The sequence below is a fragment of the Pelmatolapia mariae genome, linkage group LG16_19 (assembly GCF_036321145.2).
Source record: "Pelmatolapia mariae isolate MD_Pm_ZW linkage group LG16_19, Pm_UMD_F_2, whole genome shotgun sequence".
NCBI lineage: Eukaryota > Metazoa > Chordata > Actinopteri > Cichliformes > Cichlidae > Pelmatolapia > Pelmatolapia mariae.
The window spans coordinates 36938072-36956333 of NC_086241.1; the positions used below are offsets into that span (position 1 = coordinate 36938072).

At 41.7% G+C, this 18262-nt stretch overlaps 2 protein-coding genes across 4 annotated transcripts in view; both read left to right on the forward strand.

Moving 5' to 3' along the window:
• The window catches only part of parp4 (poly (ADP-ribose) polymerase family, member 4), a 41561-nt gene that overhangs the window by 11369 nt on the left and 11930 nt on the right, over positions 1–18262 (forward strand). For all 3 annotated transcript variants that reach the window (XM_063497123.1, XM_063497121.1, XM_063497122.1), the window contains 14 exons: positions 3589–3731; positions 3826–3957; positions 4613–4699; positions 4826–4990; positions 5071–5117; positions 5266–5347; positions 7125–7262; positions 7350–7539; positions 7816–7886; positions 11074–11261; positions 11685–11784; positions 11904–12071; positions 14792–14872; positions 15014–15094. In XM_063497123.1, coding sequence (XP_063353193.1) covers positions 3589–3731; positions 3826–3957; positions 4613–4699; positions 4826–4990; positions 5071–5117; positions 5266–5347; positions 7125–7262; positions 7350–7539; positions 7816–7886; positions 11074–11261; positions 11685–11784; positions 11904–12071; positions 14792–14872; positions 15014–15094 — 1673 coding nt within the window. The remainder of the gene's footprint in view (positions 1–3588; positions 3732–3825; positions 3958–4612; positions 4700–4825; positions 4991–5070; positions 5118–5265; positions 5348–7124; positions 7263–7349; positions 7540–7815; positions 7887–11073; positions 11262–11684; positions 11785–11903; positions 12072–14791; positions 14873–15013; positions 15095–18262) is intronic.
• Positions 12–2506, forward strand: LOC134644262 (E3 SUMO-protein ligase ZBED1-like). The gene is made up of 2 exons (XM_063497124.1): positions 12–1722; positions 1913–2506. Exons 1-2 carry the CDS (start codon positions 280–282, stop codon positions 2381–2383), a joined length of 1914 nt encoding a protein of 637 aa, XP_063353194.1. The 5' UTR covers positions 12–279; the 3' UTR covers positions 2384–2506.

Consider the following 18262-nt stretch of genomic DNA (forward strand, 5'->3'; position numbering starts at 1 on the left):
TGAACGTAAGAGCACAGTGCACTCAGCTTAGTGGTTGAACTTGAGCTTTTTACCCCTCAGCTGTAAAAGGCTCATGTGGTAGTATTAGGGGTGGGGGAAAAAATCGATACTGCGTAGTATCGCGATATTTTGTTTGCTAATAATGTATCGATACAGGGACAGCAGAGATCGATATTTTGTTCCAAAAACTTCCAGTCCACCAGATGGTGCGGTTGAGCTTTTTCTCTAGTAAGGTCAGCAGAGGTTAGGTAAGCACATGGGAAAATTGATCAAACAAAGATGGAGGAAGAGAAAGAGATCAGGAAAGCGCCATCTGCGTTTAAATCAAACGTCTGGACATACTTTGGATTTTTTAACAAGGATGGAACAAATGAGATGGATATGACACACGGGATTTGCAAGGTGTGTCGTATGAAAATAAAGTACTCTGGGAATACTACGAATATGAGGGCCCATCTTACACGGCACCATCCAAAAATAGCATTAACCGCGGACAGCAAAGCTAGCTCTAAATCAGCTCAACTGAAAAATCAACCAACGCTGGACACTCTTAGCTTAGCAAAGCTATCTCCCAATTCAGAGCGAGCTAAGAAAATAACACAATCTATCACGTACTTCATCTGCAAAGACCTGCGTCCTTACAACATTGTGGAAAACGACGGCTTTTCTTACATGATCAAGACGCTGGAACCCAGGTATGTGATACCATCACGACGTTTTTTTGCGGACACAGCCGTACCCAATCTCTACATAGATGTGAAGCGTAAAGTTGAGGAAAGTTTGAGCACAGCAGAAAGGGTTGCATTAACTTGCGACGCATGGACCTCACGGGCTGTGGATTCATATGTGACTATAACAGCTCATTATCTCACAGCGGACTGGCGACTGCTGTCTTACGTTCTCCAAACTCGAACATTACATGAAAGTCACACCGGGGCGAACATTGCAAATCTCCTGCAAAATGCAGCACAGGAATGGGGGATTGCCGACAAAAATCTGGTGGTTGTCACCGACAATGCTTCTAATATGACAATTGCCACTCAGCTAGCGGGATACCTGCATGTGAAGTGTTTTGCCCATACGCTCAATCTGGCATCACAACGAGCCTTAAACCTGCCTGCAGTAGCCAGGGTCTTGGGGAGAGTGCGGCGCATAACTGGGTTTTTCAATAGAAGCACAGTGGCAAACCACGCTCTGGAGCAAAAACAGAAAATGTTACAGCTCCCGACTCACAAGCTCAAGACCGACGTCTGCACGAGATGGAACAGTGCTTATGACATGCTCCAGCGTTTCCTTGAACAACAACCTGCGATTTGTGCAGCGCTGCTGTCTCCCGAAGTCAGAAAGAGTAGCACAGATATCTTTACTATAAATGAGATGGATATTGGGAACACTGAAGAAATTGTCCGGGCCTTGAAGTCAATGCAAGTCGCGACTACTGTGATGTCTGAGGAAAAGAATCCTACTCTGTCTCTCGTAGCACAGCTGCTAGCACAGCCCTTGCATGACACCCAAGACAACATTGGTGACACAGTGCTGGTCAGAAACATCAAGCAAAGTATCAGTCAAGATCTTAAGAAGAGATATGCCAGCACAGTCGAGAGGAACACCCTCTACACAGCATCAGCTCTCGACCCACGCTTTAAAACCCTGCCGTTCCTGTCACTGGAGGAAAGACAGGAAACCTATGCCAGAGTGGTTGCTGAGGCTATAACCCTTCAGGTAAGCAAACATTCTGGTGTTATAATTTAAACTTACTTACAATAGTAGATCGGTGATATTTTTGTCATATTGGTAATATTCTATTTAACAATTAAATACATTAATTATAATTTGCTAACATATTACTGCATACTAAAAGATATAAAATATTTATTTTCTCCCTCTCTCTATGTGTGTGGGTTTTCTACAGGAAGAAAAGAGGCAGCAGCCCATCTCTGAGCCAGAAGCCCATGAACATCATGAGAAACCTGACGAGACTGAACAAAATCCCAGACCCCCTCTCATACCAGCCAAGATGAGGAAGTCTTGTGGGTTAACAGACTTGCTTGGTCAGACTTATGGTGATGTTGGAGCCCCACCAAAATCATTATCTGCCACAGCTGAGGAGGAGGTGAAAAGATACCAGGAGGTCACACCACTAGCACTCACAGAAGACCCACTAAGCTGGTGGAAATCCCATGAGGAAGTCTATCCTTTCCTGGCCACATTGGCAAAAAGATACCTTTGTATCCCAGGTACTAGTGTCTCAGCTGAAAGAGTCTTCTCAACCGCTGGAGACATCGTCACAGCTAAACGGAGCACTCTGACTTCAGACCATGTTGATCAGCTCCTTTTTCTGAGCAAGAATGCTGACATTGCTTCACTGTCCAAATGTGTTTAACTTTTTAGGGCAGCAACAAACAGGACAGTTTACTTATTTTAATTTAAGAAATGTTTTATTTTATTTAAATTTAAAACTTTTTTATTTAATGTAAAATTATATTTTGTTTTAAGCTATAATTGTACCAGATAGTTACGTTCAGTTAAGTTGGACTAGACTGTTATACAAACTGTTCACTTTGTCAGCAATAAAACTGACTGACATGAGAGAAAGACTGAGTGTGAGACTTTATTATTAGATAAAATGAATATTGATAAAGTTTACCTTTATGGACAAAATCTGCAGTAGAAAAAATATGTGATAAATCACAAAATATCGTATTGCAATACTCAGAATATCGCAAAAATATATTTTAAAAAATCGCAATAATATCGTATCGTGAGTTAAGTATTGTGATAATATCGTATCGTGGGGTGTATGGTGATTCCCACCTCTAGGTAGTATGGTCACCTGGCTGGGCTGGCAGCCTGGACGGCCAAGTTTATAATTCCAATAAGCTGAGAATGAAGCAACGTAGAAATTTGAACCAGTGCTAAAAATCATCAGTGACCTTGACTTCAAGTTCAAGTTCATAGGTCTGAAAACTCCAAAAGGAAGCCACCCAGGATTATGACATTTATTCCATACTTGCATCTACTCACATTAAGCCCAGACTGATCCCAAGTGGGGTTAACCAGTAACACCAGCAGACATAACATATAGTGGAGCAAGCACTGCTCCACAGCTTTCTTTAAAGGTAAAGTGACTGCATTCATTGAGTCGGCTGTCATTAGATGTAGCTTATAATTTACAGATGGACTTTTTTACTCAAAGCACTTTTTAGTTTATCGTAGAAAGACACAAAACCTTTGCATGTAAACTACACAACAACAGTTTTTTTTCACGCTCTAGAAATGCTCTTCAAAGTGTTGGTTTGTACCTCCAGGATGTTGGTTGTGGCCCTCAGCTACAGGTTTGCTGCCATGCAGGCTGAGTCTAAAGAAGTGTCCAAATCCTGCTCCAGTGGCTTCTTCCTCTTCTATGTGAGAGGACTGTGTTTATTGGTCAGGATGGGACTGAACAGCTATGAGATTAGTGGGAATCCTTTGTCAGCACGGTCTGCTATGTGCGAATTATAATTATGAAGCTGAAAAATAGAAATGAAGTTAATCAAGTCATTTTGCACTGTTTTGTCTCTTGATTTTTCCCCATGTTTCTGTGTGTAGAGCTCAGTTTAGGCGATGATATGTTTGAAAGCAGTAAAAACCCTCTGGAAGAGGTGACCGCCGGACTGTTGGACAGCACTGGTCAGCAGCTCCCTCTGCAGGCCGTTCATGTGAAGTGTAAACTGATGGATCTGCTTTCTCAGGTAACAGTGGCACAACGAGTCTTTTCAGTTTTTTCATTGTTAGCTTGCTGACATACGATTTGACATTTGATGTGATCGTCTGTCTCCTTGTTAGGTCATCATCTTCCAGAAATACACAAATCTGAGCTCAGTGCCCATTGAGGCAAAGTATGTTTTCCCTCTAGATGATTCAGCTGCAGTGTGTGGGTTCGAAGCTTTCATCAACGGGAAGCATGTCGTGGGACAGGTAACGCAGCGTTATTTAAGTACTAGTTCACCATCTGAAAGCTTTCATTTCCTGTTTCTGTGAATTACAATATAAACACCTGTAAACCTCTCTCTATTTATATACACATATATATATATCTGTACATATTCATGAAAATCTGACCAAAGCATAACAGGATCTTTTATTATTCCTGCTGTTGTTGTCAAAGCCCAGCAGTCTGTTGATAATAGTAGGACTCTGACGTTGGAGGGAGTAGAAAAGCATTCTTCAGTGTTTCCCACAGACTGTGTAAAAACGTTCTGCCAACATCACAGAGCCTTAAAGCAGCTGGGGTTTGTAAAAGACTACAGGCTGTGACTGCATCACCCTTCAGCTCACTCGCTCTTTTGCTAGTTTGCTCTATCAAATGCAACATTTAGGTTTATTTTGGACATTAAAGTTCTCATGAGCTCATTGGCTAATGATTTGTGAGTCACACTTTGTTGACCAATAAGCATGTAGGTTCTCTCATTTCACAGTCATAGGCCTGTGCTCGTGACATTTGGATTCAAAAGATGAACGATGAATAGTAAAACTGCTCAGTTTGAGCGACTGTGTCTATCTTGTATATAAAGCCTGTTATGCTGTGCAGTTTAACACAAAGTGAGGAAACCAATGGATGTTTGTTTCTCAGGTGAAGGAGAAAGAAACAGCTCGCAAGGAGTACAAACAGGCTATTGAGAAAGGACATGGAGCTTATCTCATGGACCAGGATGCACCTGTACGTCTAAGCACACACACACGGTCATCATGCGGGTCCAAGCTTAGAGCTGTTTAGTGTCTCCTGGTGTTATGTAGGCCCTTTGAGCCGCCACTGGTTGTGACATGGTCTTTATCCTCACTGCAGGATGTGTTCACCATCAGTGTGGGTAACCTGCCCCCTGGTGCAACTGTCCTCATCAAAGTGACCTTTGTCTCCGAGCTGATTGTCAGGGACGGCACAATTCTCTTCTCCCTGCCCGGCAGCGTGGCTCCGTGGCAGGAGAGTGCAGCCCTCAACCAGACCACACAGGTAACAGAGATCCTGTTCAGCTTATGATTGAATCAGAGTTTGCTTTGATGAGAAATCTGACTTTAAACGGCACTCAACAGGTCACTGTGGAGAAGGTGTGCGTAACTGATGAAGCTGCGAGTGTCAGGTGAGCTAAATGAAGCATTTCTGTTAACCAGTCAGCGTGAACCTCTTCTGCTCATATCCAACTCCAAACTGTTAAGAACTGAACAATAGCTTTGCAGTATTTACAGCTTTATTATTTTGTGGTTTTTGGTTTGTTCCTTTTCCCTCAGAGAGTTCACCTTGGACCTGTCAGCTGAAATGCCCTATGAGATCTCCAGCCTGCAATGTATCACTCACCAAATCAAGATGAAGGTCGCTTGGCTTTTTATTTTACATGTTAGTCGTGATATTTATCAGTGAATAAGTAAGGGCTGTGTTTTATGTGAGTGCAGATTAGAAACTGCTACAGGCTTGAATGCTTTTGTCTGCAGCGTGATTCAAAGCCTCTGGAAATGTCTTCAGCTTGGGACTGTTGTTGACGTTACTAAGACTGACACAAGCAACTTGAATTTTCTGTTCATCTTTCTTTGAGGTTAACAATCAAATTCAGGCTTAATTGACAAATATTTCTTCCTCCAAAAAACCCAAACAAGATGCTCTGAGTGAAGACTGAAGACGTCACGTGGATGAAACCTTTCTCCCACTGAAAACCCTTCATCCACATGAACAGAATCAGCTTTTTGGGATAGACGCTCGTGTTGTGTAAACAAAAAACTTACATTTCCAACTTTCAGCTGCTGGCTTGTTTCCCAAGGATCAGACGGATACACAGAATCTGCTTTTGGAAACACCATCCATCCATCCATCTTCTTCCGCTTATCTGTGGGGCCAGCAGCCCAAGCAGAGAAGCCCAGACCTCCGTCTGAAGGAACACCAAGGTGTTCCCCGGCCAGCCAGGAGATAATCTCTCCAGCATGTCCTGGGTCTGTCCTGTCCAGATCACTCTGTCCAGGATAGGGTTACCGGGGCCAGGCCTGGGGAGGGTGCCCGAGAGCGAGCGTCTGGTGGCTGGGCCTTAGTCCATGTGACCCGACCGCACACAGCCCGAAAAGGGGACATGGGCCCATTCTCCTGCAGGAGGCACCGTAGGGGGCGGGTGCACTGTGTGCCGGGCGGCGGAGCGGAGACCCTGGCGGACCGATCCCCAGCTACCAAGACTTTTGGAAACACGTGCGAGAAAATTCAAGTAGCCAGAGATTAGAGAAGTCAACAACATCAGTATCATTAAAGTTTCATCTGTTTGTTGTTTTTATGACCTGAGCTTCATAAGATTATAATCCAAACGTCAACAAGCTGCCTGATGGTGGGGATGGTAATAATGTACACTGAGCATGTTGATTGGGTCTCTTTGGGCCAATGATGGTGCTTCTATTAATCGAGTCACCTGTGAAGCACTAATCAGTAGATTTTATTTCACACATATTTTCACATTAAAATACCAATAAGGTCCTGTGTCAATGATTTAAGGGTAAGAATAAAAGGTGATTTTTTTTACATGCTTTGTTTTACTCAGTGACAAATAATCAGGAAGAACTGACTGATTTCTTTTCATAAAGGCTGACAGCAACACACCTCTCTTTTAATCAATATTTACATAGCAGATATATACTTATAACACTGTGCTGCACTCTTAGAGTTAAAGCTTGCAGAATATAAAGTCATTAAATGTAACATGTAAAGTAACACTGGGCCTCATGTACTAACAGTGCGTGCACACAAGTCTCTGCACAAATCTGTGATTTATCGATATTTTTGGACCTGAAATTGTTTGTGTGTTAGTAACAAATTCTTCATTATTAAATCATTATTTACAGCTTTCCAAACCACCGTCATTCATTCTATTTATAGATTTCGATTGTTAATATTTGTTTAATGTAACTCTACTTTAGTGGAAAATAATTTCTATTTGACCTGTTGCCTGTGTTTATCCAGTCAAAGGAAGGCTGGGTGGACTATACCACTAATTCACAGTTGTTTGCGTTATTTTGCTGTTTTACCTCAAAGTTTAAACCAAACTGCTGTTTACAAATATGGATTTATTGCATGCAAACCAATAATTTTTTGTTGTTTAATGTTTGTGGTCATGTAGAAAACCGACTGTAAGGCAGTGGTGAGTGTGCTGCCAGGACAGATCATGGGTCCAGATGGATTCCAGCTGTCCATCATGCTGTCTGACGTCCACCTGCCCAGGATGTGGGTGGAGAAACACCCTGACAAGGACAGCCAGGTTTGTCTGTCGCTCTCTTTGTCTTCTCCTTCTCTCACTCTAAAAATGCTGCTTTTTTGTTTAGCCATCTGGTTTTCGTCCCTTTAGGCCTGCATGTTGGTTTTCTATCCAGACTTTGAGGTCAGCTCCAGTTCAGATGCAGATGAAGTCATCCTGCTGTTGGACACATCCGAGTCCATGAAGGGAGAGTCTCTCCGCTCGGCCCGCAGAATTGCCCTGCAGATTCTCAAAAGCCTGGATCGCAGCCTGAGACTCAATGTGGTTTTGTTTGGAACAGGTCAGTTTGTACTCGCAGCCTGAGGCAGCTTTTAGGCTAACATTTAAAAAGTGTTAGCTCAAGTCAACCTGAAGGACGTGAATAACAGGAACAGCACGTCTTTCTGTGAGACAACGTGTGTCATTCACAAAAGTATCATTTACAGTTTGTCATATTTGCATTTTTCCCACACAATACTTGGATGAAGCTGTTAATCACTTGTTACTGAGAAAACCCCACAAATTCTTGTTGTAGCCAGTGGTAGCTTTCTTAACTTTGACTGTGTTTGCCTTTCAGATCACACAGAAGCTTTCCTAACAGTGACGCCACTTGGTGAAGTTTATGAAGAAGCCCAGAGATTCATCAAGGTCAGTTATAAATCTGTTGTGCTCTTATAGCTCCTGGTACTGAGTAGCATGGCTACATGGTGACGACATTCTGCTCTATTTGTTCTATTCTTATCTTAGCAGGTACGCTAACACCAGCTAACATGATCCAGAAAAAGCCCTTCTTTCACCTCAGCCCTAAAAGGCTGATGGGGTTTTGTCACCACCCTGCCGAGTGGGCCATGTGGTCTCCCAAGTTTGTGAATGTGATAACTTGAGAACGAAGCCATGTAGGATTTTCAAATTCTTACTGTAGGTGTATCTACCAACAGTGTCAGACATGTTTGAATCTTAGTGACCATGATCTCAAGGTCAGAGGTCAACTGTTCTGAAAATCTCGTGAATGCAAATTCAAATTGATACCATGGGTGCATCTACCAGGAGACTGGAGGTCCTACTTGTCTCCACCAGAATTAGTTTTCTAATGAAACTTGAGGAAATTTGGTTGTAAGGTGGAAACTATGTTCAACACTAGATGGCACAAGAAGCAGAAACTAGAAGGAAAATACTCTGAAAACTGAAGCATGTGATATTAATCTAATAAAATAATATAAATTCACGGGAATGCAAACTTTATTTCAACATAAATTCTGTTACTCAGCTTGAGTGTCTGTTCTGGAGCAAAATCAGAGAAAAGAAAACATCTGCAGTCTGGCTGCAGTGTGGATGAGTGACTTTGTCTCCAAACTTAAAAAGGAAAATGAATATAGTCCGGGGTTAAAGTAGGATTTGGTATGTGTGGTAACTCTGAGATGGGCAGTGTGAGGAAAAGAATCACTTAGAAATAAATGAGCAGAGTTTCTGCTGTGAGCTCCAGATTCTCTGTGCTGGCTTTGATCAGCTGTCAGGTCCTACATCAGACATGTCCCCTCATCCATAAGTGACTGAAACAGGACTTATATCACATTCTTTCACGGTCATATTTCATATCATGTCTGATTCATTATTCTGCTACACTACTGCACATATTACATTTACACGACTCTGCTCACTTGTTTACTTGCACTGCTCTGTCAGTACGTTGGGAAGGTAATGCCATCCAGAGTAAGAATCTGGTTAGATACCATATTTCTAAGATTTTCAGGGCCGAGTACAATAACCTCAGTTTGATCTGAATTAAGAAGCAGAAAGTTAGCGGCCATCCAGGTCTTTATGTCTTTAAGACATTCCTGCAGTTTAACTAATTGGTGTGTGTTATCTGGCTTCATGGACAGATAGAGCTGGGTGTCATCAGCATAGCAGTGAAAATGTATGCTATGTCTTCTAATGATGCTGCCTAAGGGAAGCATGTATAATGTAAACAGAATTGGTCCTAGCACTGAACCCTGTGGAACACCATAATTGACCTTAGTGTGTGAAGAGGACTCTCCATTTACGTGCACAAATTGGAGTCTATTAGATAGATATGATACAAACCACTAGGGATGGGTATGGTTTAGGTTTTATCCGATACCAGTACCAAACCAGTACTTTTGAAGCGGTGCCGGTGCTTAAACGGTGCTCGAACCGGTGCTTAAAGAATGGAGAACACACACTTTGTCCAAAAACCTCACATGTTCAGCTGTTTTTTTGTAAAAAGATAACAATGTTAGCCTTTTCTGCAGCTATAGGGCATATATGGTATCACTCTTGGCTGGAAGCAGTGCTTAAACAATGGAAAAAAAACACAAACTTTGTCCAAAAACCTCTCATGTTTAGCTGTTTCCCTCTTTTCCTTTGGTCATTTTAGCCTTTTTGACCAGGGTGACGGGAGTATCTGCCATCAAACAAGAAGACAGCCGCACGACGGTGTTTGCTAGTTTACCTTACATGCATTAATTTAATAACGTGGTTAGCTTACTCAACGTAAATTACACACGAACAACATTAAGCTACTCACCCAGAGAAGAACGGCTGCTGCTGCCATCATCATCCGTCATCATTTCTGCTACACTGGCAGGGCTAGGGGCCAGGACTCTCCTCTTCGGGTTCTTGGGGGATGTTGCTAACTCCGATAACAGGCAACCCACCCGCAGTAGATGTGCACGGTGTGAGGTCTCGCAGCAAGCTATCAAATACGGTGCATTTCTCGGCTTTTAACAAAATGCTATACGTCACCAGGTGTTTCATCAGATTTGAGGAGTTACCTCCTTTGCACAGTATCACCATAAAGCACTTGTTGCAGGCTGCTGAGTTTGCATATTTTGCTGTGAAGTACAGCCAGACTTTTGACCGCTTCGCCTTGGGCATTTTTAATCTGTAGCTCTGCTCTAAAAGAACGTACGTACCTGGGCCCGCCTACTACGCTTGCAAAGGTAAAATGATTGGCTAGCATCCAAAGTGTATGACATCTCAGGTGAAAAAAAAGCACCGAAATGTGCGCTGCTTTTTGGTCTGGTTACTACCGTTTATGTCAGAACTGGTGCCATAATAGCACCGGATACTGGTACCCATCCCTACAAACCACTGCAGTGCAGTACCTGTAATACCTACAGCGTGCTCTAATCGCTCTAATAGGATATTATGGTCGACAGTATCGAACGCTGCACTGAGGTCTAGCAGGACAAGCACAGATGAGTCCACTGTCAGAGGCCATAAGAAGATCATTTGTAACCTTCACTAAAGCTGTTTCTGTGCTGTGATGAGCTCTGAAACCTGACTGAAACTAATGTTGGAGATTGGCCTTTATTACAATTTGTTACATGTTTTTGCTTTTATGACCCCAGTAACACGTCAAAAGATTTTGCAACTTGCCCACAAACAAAGAAATGATCAGTTTCTATGGTGGGTTTATTTGAACATTGAAAGACAGAGCAATAAGAAAAACATCTAGAAAAATGCATTTTAAAAAAGTTACACATTAATTTGCATTTTCATGAAGGAAAAAAGTTATTGATCCTCTGTTGGTAATCACAGAGGTCAGGCGTGTCGTGCAGTTGGTCACAAGTTTTGCACACATCTCAGTTTGTCCCACTCCTGTTTGCAGATCCTCTCCAAGTCAGAAATGTTTCGTGGCTGATGAACTAAAACCTTCGGCTCCCTCCACAGATTTTCTATGTATAGCTTCTATAAAAATGTGACTGTTGTATTAGTGAATATATTTTGATGTTAATGGCACTGGTAATGTTGTGTTTAAAGCCAGACTCAACAGAGAGTTTCAGAAAAGCTCGATTATTCTCTTTCCTGTTAGCACTCGGCTCCATTAGGGGGAGGCACTGAGCTGTGGCGTCCCCTGCGAGCGCTCAGCTTGCTGCCTCCATCGCGCGGCATCAGGAACCTGCTGCTGCTGTCGGACGGCCACATCCAGAACACCGAGCTCACCTTGAAGCTGCTCAGAGACAATGCTCAGCACAGTCGCCTCTTCACCTGTGGCCTCAGGTCTGAAAAGGGTTCCGAGTGGGAAAATGTGTGTCGTCCTACAGCTGTGGTCACAAGTTTACATCCACTTATCATGAACATGATCGTCACGGTAACAGTAGGCTTTCATGATTCCTCTGAACTGCTCTTTTTCCAAGATTATTATACAGTTTACATCTTTAATGAGCTTAAAAAACAAGAAGTGGCTGCACAGTTTGTAAACTTTTGCCCACAGCTGTATACTGTCGTATTAAAGTGTGTCGTGCTGTTTAAACTGTACAGTCACCAGTAAGAGACGTGAATGTACAAAGCAGAAGGCCTGAATAACAACATTAACTACACGGATCATTATAATGGACTCTGTGATGCTCTGCACACTGAGCTTCTTCTTGATTTGATCTTTTAAATATGTATAAAGTATATCTATGTGTCTGATGATTTTAGCACGATGGCCAACCGACACGTGCTGAGAGCCCTGGCTCAAGCAGGGGGCGGAGCCTATGAGTTCTTCGACACAAAAACCAAACACAACTGGGCAGAGAAGGTGAGCGCTCACGTCATACATAAGCAGCTGTTAATTGTTGTTATTCAGTTGTTGACTCGTTATAAGAAGATTGTAAATATGTTAAATAAAATCCAAAATTTTCTTTGTTTTGTTTACAGGTGGCCTGTCAGCTGAAGCGTATGGCATCTCCTGGCTGCAGTTCAGTATCTGTCAAGTGGCAGCAGTTCAGCCCAACAAGTCCACCTCTGCAGGCTCCCAAGCAGCTGCACGCTCTGTTCAATGACTGTCACACTCTGGTTTATGGCTTTGTGCCACACTGTACTCAGGTAAGCTGCTTCTCTACTGAGCTGAGCACAGCCCTGCCTTTCCTTCTTTTCTGCCTTTTAGAAATGTACAAACAACGTTTTGCTGCTGCTAAAAATGTCCATGTAACAGGTGAGATTATGATCGCCAGTGTTGTGATTTGCTGTGTGGCAGACAGGATTGGACCCGAACGCAGGACTCACAGACACCAGGGTGAACTAAAAGAGGCAGCTTTATCTTGGCTGTAAAACGCTCCATGAAATAAACTACAGGGTGGGCCATTTATATGGATACACCGTAATAACATGGGAATGGTTGGTGATATTAAAGTCCTGTTTGTGGCACATTAGTATATGTGAGGGGGCAAACTCCTCAAGATGGGTGGTGACCATGGTGGCCATTTAGAAGTCGGCCATCTTGGATACAACTTTTGTTTTTTCAATAGGAAGAGGGCCATGTGACACATCAAACTTATTGGTAATGTCACAAGAAAAACAATGGTGTGCTTGGTTTCAACGTAACTTTATTCTTTCATGAGTTATTTACAAGTTTCTCTTTGTTCACAGCCATTGACATGTCGAAGAGGTTAACACGTGAGGAGCGGATCGAAATTGTGTTGATATCTGGTGAACGCAGTAACCGGGTCATTGCAGCAGATTTCAATGCAAGACACCCTATGAGACCACCCATCTCCCATGCTACAGTTAGCAAACTGCTTGCTAAGTTTCGTGAAACTGGTTCAGTGTTGGATTTGCCAAAATGTGGACGCAAGAAAACTGTCACTAATGAAGAAACATCAGTGGCTGTCCTAGCTTCATTCAGCAAGAGCCCACAGCGTAGCACTCGCCGCATGTCACTGGAGAGTGGCATTAGTCGAACATCCCTTCGGCGGATATTAGCTACTCACACGGTGTATCCATATAAATGGCCCACCCTGTAGAAACCTGGAAACTAGGGACGAAGATAACGGGGCGCTCGTAGGAGAAAACACACAGCACAGTGAGGGCACGACACGACAACATGCAGGGCAAGACTGAGAACTAAAATACACAGACAGGAACACGAGACGATGGGGAACAGGAGGAAACACAGCTGGGACTAATCAGACATGATGAGACGAGGGGAAGCAAAAGTAGATACAAAATAAAACAGGAAACACACAGAGCAAAACTCAGACTCAGGACATGCAAGCTCAGTGTTGGGGAGTAACAGAGTACATGTACCGGCGTTACGTATTTAAAATACAAAATATGAGTAACTGTATTACGTTACAGTTAGCGTTTAAAAAGGTGGTACTCAGAATACAGTTACTTTGTTGAATTAAATGGATTACACGGCGGTCTTTTCCTGTTTCATATTTTCGGCTATACCCTCTCTATTTTTGGTAATTCCACGCTGGTGGAAACCCAAACAAAACACGCATTAAGAGGCTCTCATGCCTGTGTCTCAATCTCATGCTCATGTCACCCCTACTTGCAGCCCGCATAATGACGTGAAGAAATATTTTTAAAAATTATTATTCAAAAAATGATTTAATATGAAGGCAATAGGCAGAGTGTTACAGCATAGGCCTGAAGCATGTAGCCTGATGGGCAGTGTAGTCCGTGCTGCAGGGAGAATGGACTGCCATACCCGTTATGTCTCTGTGAGTGAGGGAGGGAGAAAAAGGAAAAGTACGAGCTGTCACGGAGCAGAAACGGGAGCTGGAAGCATGTAAATAAAATAATAACCATTGCAGCCAAGAAGTTTTCAGCTACGAGCCGACACGAACCCGACGTATTAGCCAGAGGTCCCTATACTACGGTTCAGAGTCACGGACCTGTTTTATATACGCGCGGAATAGTTTTCTATACGAGATCGCTGCAAAAAGTGCAGCCTTACCTAATGTCCACCAACTGTTACTCATTTATATTAAGATTTAAACATCTAGTTGATATTGGTATGGAGAGTAACCTTCAGTAATAGTAATAAATCACACAGCAATAGTACATTCATGTAGTTGTAAAAAGCATGATAATATATTAAGTAATCCAAAGTATTCAGAATACGTTACTCTCATTGAGTAATGTAACAGAATACGTTACAAATAACATTTTGGGGCATGTATTGTGGAATACATTTGAAAGGTAACCTTCCCAACACTGCACAAGCTTAACACAGTAACTGAGGAGACAAGGGTGACTAGACAGGAAACATGGGATACAGGAAAATCACAGAGTAGACATGGGAACAGAGACTAAACACAGCCTAAGATAACTAAGGGAGGAAGGACTGCAGTCACTAAGAAGTAAATAAGATTCTATTCTATAGTTAGTAGTACTTTGAATTGAAAGCCTTTATTGTCATTATACATAGTATAACGAGATTAGTAACAGCTCTATTAAAGGGCACATGTGCTTTAGCACATTATAAAAACTATACAATAATTGAACTATACTCTTAATATAAATATAAATACACAGTACAGTACTGGATGACAGAGACAGGCAGAGCTTGAAAACTTGCTTGAAACTTCAGGCATGGTTATATTTCTACCAGCTGAACAGTAACTGCGAGTGGCCTGAGGGGAACAACAAATGAGTTAACACTAATCTGCATCAGTGTGCCTGCTGACTTAGAAACTGTGAAGAGCAAAAATATTTGAACTTTATTTTAATTTGCAGTCTCTGGCTTTTTGACCTCATTAAAGAGTTACAGTACAACACCGTTAGACAACAATGATAATGCCGTTGTTTTAATACAGGCTACTCTCCTGGGAAATCTGAGTGGTCAGGAGCTCAAAACAATGGTGTCAACCAGCGAGCTGCAGAAAACAAAGGGCACAGTAAGAACTCGCACACTGACACTCAACAGTACCTGCTGTATGTGCATACATCTCACTTGTTAAGCCTACAATCCTCACGCAGGCTGACTGTCATCACATGATCATGAGGACAGTGAGGTAATCGTTATGTCATGTGTTTAGTTTCTTCACAAGCTCACCGCGAGGGCCCTCATCAGGGATTATGAAGACGGGAACCTGGACACCAGTGAAGCTGAACACGAGGTATTTTGCAGATAAGTGAGACCAACGATTGAAATTTGCATCCCAGTAGTTGTTGTTGTTTTAGTGATATATATATTTTATTGTTATTTACATTTTTCTTTATAATTCAGTTTAGTTTCAAAATCCTTAATACAATAAATACTGCTGTGGTCAAAGGTTTACTTACACTAGAGCTGGGCGATATAAGATTTTTTCATATCACGATATGTTTTTTTCATTTCAGGCGATAACGATATATATCACGATATAAGCCAAATAACTATATTTGTAAGATTTAAATGTGCCGTTTCTCACGAGTAAAAAGTGAAATAATCAGCAGCTTGTTTTGATTTAAATATTTATTTCCCATAATAAGTTCAACAGGGTAGATGTACTTAAGGAACATGAGACTTTTTCAGATAAATAAAGGCAAATATTGCAAACTACACAAAAGGCAGCCGCTAAAGCGTTTAAGTTTCAAAATAGAACAAACAAAACAGACTACTAAATTGTCAATTGCACTTAGAAACAAAATATTAATTCTAAAAATAAATCTTAGTTCGTTTTACAGAAGAACAGACAAAATTGACTAACTTTTGTCAATATCAAATAAACTGAAAACTAAAAGGAAATTGTCAATCTCTCCTTGTTGTATAGCTTAGCTTTTCAAACAGTTTTAACAGTTACTTTAGTCTGACAAAAGCCGAATGACGAATTAGCGCTTTCAGTCAGAGATTGAGCATGCACCGGTTTATTGTATTTCCAGACTTGCTTTCGGCACAATTTACAGTGCGCGCTACTCTGTTTTTTGTCAGACTTGAAATAGCCGAAATACCTTCACACTACGGAACTTCTATGGCCTTTCCGTTCGACAGTCTCTCCGGCATTGGAGCCATCATCTGTTTTCTCTTCGGTAACCTTCGGTCACGCTCTCGGTTGATTTTTCTCTAGTCAGCACACTCATTTCCTCCATTACCCGGGCGGCACGGTGGCTGGCTGCTTCCCAAACAACTACACATGTGCGGCTTGGCACTTGTGCTGTACGTAACAAGTCACGTGACGTGACGCTGCGGCTGTGATTGGTTCGGCTCTGCGCTACTTAATTTGGATTAGCTGTTCTTCTTTTTTTTTTAAGAGAGCCAGAGAGATGAGGTCTATCGCAATAGTTTAATTTTTCTGTTGAGAAAAAGTTATTTCGCAATACATATCGTTATCGTTCTATCGCCCAGCTCTAACTTACACTCATCATGGACATTATTTTCATACTATTGTCATTGTGAACTGTTAATCATTTCTTATAGCATATTTTAGTGATGCTGTAAAATGATGTTATGCTTATCTTTGCCAGCCTATAAAGTTTTGTTTGATAGCACTCATTAGATTGACCAGTAGAAGAATAGAAAAGTACAAAGAACTCAGTGAAGAAGAATTGTAGATTTAGACACGCTGGGAAGGTCTCTTGCAGCCATTTCTAAACAACTACAGATTCCAACATCATCAGTTCAGGTGAACATTATTATTCAGATGTGTCACGACTCTGCCAAGGTCTGGAACAAGACACAACCCCTCAGATGAGGGGAAGTTTGTAAGGATGTTCAGGAACGACCCAACAGAGCTCAAGCCTGCCATAAACTGGAAATGACTTGAAAACCAGAGTCACTGTCCACAGCTTGGGCTCCATTCAAATATGTGCCAATACCTTCTGTTGTTAAATGTGGTGACAAATTTGGTCACACTGGCAAAGATTAAAACTATATAAAAAATTCTATGTAACTTGTAGTTTAGTTGGATTTGAACTAGAAAATATCAGTTTCAGTTTTGTTTAGATCATACCTCTCTCATTCCTATTTTTGTGTCAGTTGACTTTAAAACTTTCTAAATAACAAAATCTGAACAAGACAGCGTGCAAGACAAAACCATGAGACTAAACTACCAAAGGTTTGGAACACCCCAGTGTTTCCAGTTTTTTATTGAATATTATCCAGTTTAATGTCTAATTGCACTCTAAAATGAAAGCTTGGTACAAATAAGTCATTGGAGCTAAAAAAAGAAACCATGGAATCAGTTTATAGACCAAAATGTTTTCTAACCTTGTGGCTCATCAGAGTAGCACCTTTGGCAGGTATTACAGCTGAACACAGCCGTGGCAAATTACAGGAGGATAAACATAATTATCAGGCAAAATGTTCTTCGTTTGTTAGAGTAATCCTGTCTGATACCACGTGAGAACAATAAATATAGCCTTAACCTTCTAACTGAGTGGTAATGTAACAACACTCATTTTTCACTAAACTAAAACATCACTGCTTCCACGTCTAATTGTCTGTCATGGAGGCGGAGTAAACTGGCCGGCGGGGGGAGTGCGTTTTTCTCAATACTTACCTTGATGTAGCTCAGGAGGTAGAGCAGGTCACCTACTGATCGGAAGGTTGGTGGTTCGAACCCAGGCTCCTCCAGTCTGCATGTCAAGTATCCTTGGGCAAGACTGATACCGATGCATGTGCATGTGAATGTGTGTGAATGTAGTTAGACAGCACTAACTATAGAGAAAGTGCTTGTGAGATTGGGTGAATGGCATGTTGTATAGAGCGCTTTGAGTACTCTGGGAGAGTAGAAAAGCGCTATATAAGAATCAGTCCATTTAAGAGACGCCAACAGGTCTCTTACGCCATCGCCGCTCTGTCATGTGACACAGACTGATAAGGTCACTACCTGGGTTACATCATGTCACAAGTTTTGTGAGGTGCTTTTGTGATATTTAATGGATCGGATTCCTTTCTTTTTTTCTCCCCGATTCAGTAATTTAGGTCAGGATCGGACCGATACTGTATACGATTGGTCCCTAGTAGAACGTACATGTATTTGTTTAGCAACGTAGAGAGTTAAAGTAAAAAGTAGCCAGAAAATAAACTACTGATAAACTTAGAGCAGGGCGATATGACCAAAAATATTTATCACGATATACATTTGAAAATTTGCGATAACGATATAACTGACGATATAATTGACACGACAAAATACTTTACAACTCCACAACTTTATTAGTGCAAAAAAACCCATCAATGTATTTTCACTTAAACAAGCAGCTGTTTTTTATGTGCATCAAAGTTATATAAAAATTTAACAGTTCAAATGCAAATTCTTCGCTGACAGCTTAACCAAAAGGCATTTCCAGTGGAAACTGGCCGA

What these genes read in the sequence shown, in the direction of transcription:
- LOC134644262 (XM_063497124.1), top strand. Translation starts at nt 280, where the DNA reads ATGGAGGAAGAGAAAGAGATCAGGAAAGCGCCATCTGCGTTTAAATCA. An exon ending in CTGAGGCTATAACCCTTCAG is followed by an intron (nt 1,723 to 1,912) that starts GTAAGCAAACAT and finishes GGTTTTCTACAG; the next exon opens with GAAGAAAAGAGGCAGCAGCC.